This window comes from Chrysochloris asiatica, unplaced genomic scaffold (assembly GCF_000296735.1).
Source record: "Chrysochloris asiatica unplaced genomic scaffold, ChrAsi1.0 scaffold00125, whole genome shotgun sequence".
NCBI lineage: Eukaryota > Metazoa > Chordata > Mammalia > Afrosoricida > Chrysochloridae > Chrysochloris > Chrysochloris asiatica.
In genome coordinates this window covers 2,696,206-2,701,845 of record NW_006408643.1, presented here as the reverse complement: position 1 = coordinate 2,701,845, position 5,640 = coordinate 2,696,206, and the positions used below count along the sequence as shown (strand labels likewise).

At 45.7% G+C, this 5,640-nt stretch overlaps 1 protein-coding gene across 1 annotated transcript in view; it reads right to left on the bottom strand.

The window, feature by feature from the left end:
• The window catches only part of MLLT1 (myeloid/lymphoid or mixed-lineage leukemia (trithorax homolog, Drosophila); translocated to, 1), a 51,488-nt gene extending 51,135 nt beyond the window's left edge, over positions 1 to 353 (bottom strand). Inside the window, exon 1 of the mRNA XM_006869019.1 lies at positions 21 to 353. Within this exon, the coding sequence (XP_006869081.1) occupies positions 21 to 353 (333 nt within the window). The remainder of the gene's footprint in view (positions 1 to 20) is intronic.
• Positions 354 to 5,640: the final 5,287 nt, after the last annotated feature.

Here is a 5,640-nt window from a genome sequence, read left to right as displayed (position 1 = left end):
CGCCAGCCCGGGTCGCGCACCGACCGCGGGCCCCCGCCGCCGACTCGGGCCCGCCGCCTCGACGGACGGCCTTGTCGACCACTCAGCGGCGCAGACGGGCAAGCGTCGGGCGGAACTTCCGACTTGGCGGGGGCTAGCCGAGCTGCGGTCGGAGGGACGAAGCCGACAGCCAATGGGAGGCCCGAGATGGAGGGGCGGGAGGAGGGAGGGAGGGAGGTGCGAGGCGAGCCCCGGGGCGGGGAGCGCGAGGTGTGCGCCGCACGTGGAGGGGGGCGGGGGCGGGGACAGGCAAGCTGCGCCTGCGCACTGAAGCCTGTAGGGGGCGCTGTCTCCTGACCGAAGCGTCTCTGCATCCGGAGATTGGAATTATGAGTTCGACTCCCGGGAAGGAGCCCTGGGACATTTTGTTTGTTTGTTTCCTGGCCGCGTGGTGCAGTATGATGGATTGAGCTCTGGTTTCTGGATCAGAAGATCAAGTTTCCAATCTTGGGTCTTTGTGACAAACCTGGGCCGCTGTAAACAGTATTTTTGTGGTGGAAATAGTATCAGCACTGGACTGCAAACCACAAAGTCACAGTTCATACCCACCAGCTTACTCCTCGGAAACCCTATGCAGAGTTGCTATGAGCAGGAACCAAGTCGACGGCACCTAACAACAACACTAACAGCCTTTTACAGGGTCTTGTATAAACCACCTGTCTCTCCCACCTTAGAACTCTGCCTGTAATTTGGGAATAATTGTGCAATTTAAAATTCCTTCTTATAGTTAAAATTGGGTTGGTTTGAGCTTTTTCATTTGTTTTGGGTTTGCCCACCATTTCTGTTTTTGTAAGGTCCCTAGGTGGCGCAAACATTTTGCAGTGAACTACAATATGCACTCGACTGCAAACCACACAGTCAGTAGTTCAAGCTCACCATCCACTCCGTGGGAGAAAGATGAGACTTGCTGCTCTCGCAAAAGATTTAAAGCCTTGGAAACCCTATAAAGCAGGGATGGGGAACCTCTGGCCCTCAAAATCGTTCGGTTTGGCCCTGCCAAGGCAACGACAGTTCCAGCCATCAAATTGTTGTTAAGTGCTGTCGAGTCATTTCCAACCCACAGGGACCCTGTATAGGGTATCCAAGGAGCAGCTGTTTGAGCCTGAACTCTTGACCTTGGGGTTCAAACCTACTTTGCAGTCCAGCACATGAACCCACAGTGCCACACCAATATTCCAGCCACCAATTATGTTTGAGTTAATTAAATGTTTGACCAAATATGTTGTTGTTTGAATCCGTACGGACTCAAAGCAACCCTATGCACAACAGAATGAAACACTGCCCGGTCCTGGGTCAACCTCACAATCACTGCTATGCTTAGCCCATTGCAGCTACCACTGTGCCAATCCATCTCATTGGACGTCTTCCTCTTTTTCTCGGACCCTCCACTTTACCAAACATGATGGCCTTCTCAGAGACTGGTCCCTCTTGATAATATGTCCGAAGTATGAGAGGCAAAGTCTGGCCATCCTGGCTTCCAAGGAGCACTCTGGATGTACTTCTTCCAACACAGATCTATTTGTTCTTTTGGCAGTCCATGGGACTTATAATATTTCCCTCCAACACTATAATTCAAATGCATCAATTCTTCTAGGGTCTTCCTTATTCACTATCTGACTTTTGCATGCATATGAGGTTATTGAAAATACCATGGCGCACCTTAGTCTTCAAGCTGACATCTTTGCTCTTCAACTCTTTAAAGAGGTCACTTTGGTCACCTCTTTAAAGTGACCAAATGGAGCAGGTTAATTTTTAAATGGATAATTTTGTATGGCCCAAGAATGATGTTATAAATTTTAGCAGAAAAAAGCTTCCCCACGCCTACTATCCAGGGTCTCTATGAGTGGAATCTGGCATTTAATAGCAACAATAACTAATCCAAAATTGGGCAATTTGAACCTATCCAATGACACCACAGAAGAAAGGTTTGGGACTCTGCTTCTGTAAAAACCCACAGCTGAGGAAACACCATGGGGCAGTTCTACCCAGGAACGCATGGTCTGCCATGCATCAGGTCACTCTACAGCAATGACAATTGTGTGTGTTTGTTTTGTTTTCTCTTGCAATATCAGCCAAGTGTTTATCATGTGGCGCTGTCAGAAACCACACGCTGTAAAAACAGCGCTGAAAAAAAATTCATCTCGGAATAAAAGTAAATCCTGAGTAAAACTATGAAAAAGACATCCATGGTAATACTGTGCTTTTTAAAACTTTTTATTGTGAATTGAGTGAAGGTTTATACACCAGATCATCAGTTTTATATTCAACAAATCACACTCTTTGCTTCATCTCAATGACTGCAGTCCCCTCCATGGAACATCATGCATCCCATTTCCTCCCACAGTTTCTTGTTTCCATTGGACCTCCTTCTTCCCGGATCCTTCTGAAATTTTGTCATTGGGTAAATGATGCCCTTTTGCTCTCAAATGGTTGAATAGGCTATGGTGTGTGTACCTCACTAGTATTTTTGTCATCATGCTTGGTAAAGTGGAGGGTCAGTGAAAAGGACGAAGAGCCTTAATGAAATGGCACAGTGGCAGCAGCAATGGACTCAAGCGACACCACGATTGTGAGGATGGTACTGGACCGGGCAGTGATTCTTACTGTTGTGCACAAGGTTGCTATGAGTTGGAACAGACTCAGCAGCACCTAACAACAACATCTACCTATCTGGAGTCCCAGTGTGGTGCTGTAGGATAAGCACTGGACAGATAACTGCAAGGTTGGTGGTTCAAACCCATGGAATCCCTATACCGGATCGTTAGACGTCAGAACCGACTAAATAGCATACCTATCTATAGTTTGACTGAGATGAAGCTACAGGGGGTGAGTTTACATCTAGATCTGGAGGGTGACCAAGGGCCAGTCTCAGGGTTCCACAAATCTCTGACCAGTAAGCTTGGTCTTTATTATTATTATTATTAATGATTTTGTATATTTCATTCCACATTTCTCCCACCTCCGGCCAGGACCTTATAATACTCTTTTCTGAGCAGTTGGTAGTGGTAGCTGGGCACCATCTAGTTCTTCTGGTCTCAGGGTTGTGGAGACTGATGGTCACGTGATCCATTGTTCCATTGGACTAATTATTTCCAAGCGTCTTCACGTTTTTATCACTTGTCTTTCCTCCAGACAGAAAGATACCAATAATTGTATCTTAGGTGGCCACTCATGAGCTTTTAAGATTCCAAAGTTAATTCACCAAAGTAGGATATAGAACATTGTCTTTGTGGGTTATGTTCTGCCAAAAACCATAACACTGGGTTTTTTAAATCTAAGATAGACCTCACTGTTGTTGTTGTTAAGTATCGTGGAGTCGGTTCCAACTCACAGTGACCCTGCACAGGGTTTCTGAGGCTATAAATCTTTACAGGAACAGAATGCCTCATCTTTCTCCCATAGAACCGCTGGTAGTTTCAAACTGCTGACCTTGAGGTTGGCAGCCCAACTCGTAAGCACTATGCTACCAGAGCTCCTTAGGGGGAAATAAAATTGGAAATCATGCTGTAGCAATAAACAGCAATATTAGAAGTGGGTAACACTTAAAAAAAAATACATAATTCCTATAATTGGATGAAAGTGGATCTAAGTGATCCTGTTACCAGCAGAGTTTGCATCAACTGGGAACTTTGTTTGAAATGAAAATTTGGGCCCCACCCTATGCCTGTTGTTGATAATCTGGTAGCGTAGTGGTTACGAATCGGGCTGCGAACCTTAGGGTCAGCGGTTCGAAACTACCAGCCGCTCCGCAGGAGAAAGATGAGGCTTTCTACTCCCGTAAAGATTTACACCCTCGGAAACCCTGTACAGGGTCGCTATGGGTCGGACCCGACTCGATGGCACTTAACAACAACAACAACAACAACAAAACAAAAAAAAAACCAAGTAGCATCCTGAGTAACAAAGAAAAGACTGAAATTGTCAAACCCTGTTGTTAAGTGCCATCAAGTAGGTTCTGACTCATAGTGACCCTGTATAGGGTTTCTGGGACTTTCATTTATTAATTTTTAATCTTTGCAGGAGCAGAAAGTCTCACCTTTCTTCCATGGAGCAGTTGGTAGGCTTGAATCTCTGACCTTGTGGTTTGTAGCCTAGTGCTTATTTTAAGGAGCCACAGTACTCCCTCATCAAACCCCTAGGTGTAGCCCTGCAGGTTAATGCGCTGGACTGCAAGGTTGGTTTGAACTTCACAAGTCAATGGTTCAAACTCACCAGCTGCTCCTTGGAAACCCTATACAGGGTGGCTATGAGTTGGAACTGACTCAACAGCACTTAACAACAACTTAGAAACTTTGGGGGTGGGGTCAGCAACCAGTGGCTTGACTTCTGCAGATAGTTTTAAGATTCACTCAACTTTCCTGACCACTTGGTTACGAATTGGGCTGCGAACCTTAAAGTCAGCGGTTCGAAACTACCAGCCACTCCGCAGGTGAAAGATGAGGCTTTCTACTCCCGTAAAGATTTACACCCTCGGAAACCCTGTACAGGGTCGCTATGGGTCGGAACCCACTCAACGGCACTTAACAACAACAACAACACTCCAAGGAAAGGGACACACAAGGGAGGAGAGACAAGCTGGTTTGGAAGTAATCCCTCAGAGACCTTAAACTACAATTGTTAAAACAAGTGGCTACAAGAGATACAAGCTTGCAGGGAACTATGTTTAATTTGCAGTTGTTACTATGAGAAACTTCAGGAACTGTGCCCCTCCCTCCCTTACACTTCCTTATCTGGGACTCAAAGCAAAACTTTTGCAGTTAGAATAGATTTCAATTCACATCCGCCTGACACGCAGAGTAGAGCTGCCCCTTAGGGCTTCCAAGCTGGTGGTCTTTACAGATCTTAAAAAAGTGTTAAGAAGCAAAGATATCACTTTGAAGACTTAGTTGTGCCTGACCCAAGTCATGGTCTTTTCAATCTCCTTGCATGCATGTGCAAGCTGGACAGTGAAAAAGGAAGATCACAGAAATGAATTGATGTCTTTGAATGATGATGTTGGCAAAGAATATTGAATAAATCTATCATGGGCTGCTAGAAGAATGAACAAATCTGTTTTGGAAGAAAACCAGCCAGAATGTTTCTTAGAGGTGAGGGTGGTGAGACTTTGTCTCCTAAATTTTACACATATTATCAGGAGGGGACCAGTCCCTGGAGAAAGACATCATGCTTGGTAAAGCCGAAGATGCACAAAAAAGAGGAAGATCTTCAACAAGTGGGTTGACGCAGTGGTTACCACAAAAGGCTCAAACATATCAATGATTGTCAAGATGGCCCAGGACCGAAAGTGTTTTGTTCTGTTGTACATAGGATCAACACTGACAATCTTTACGAAAACAGACTGTCATATCTTCCACCTGCAGAAAAACTGGTGGGTGCCAACCACCAATCTTCCTGTCAGCAGCTGAGTGGCTTAGCCATTGTCTCTAAGAAACCCCCCTCCCCCTTATCCGGGAAGATGCCCTTAAATTTCGAACTGCTGACCTTAAGGCTCGCAGCCCAATTCGTAACCGAACCTTAAGGTCAGTGGTTCGAAACTACCAGCTGCTCTGCGGGAGAAAGATGAGGCTTTCTACTCCCGTAAAGATTTACACCCTCGGAAAC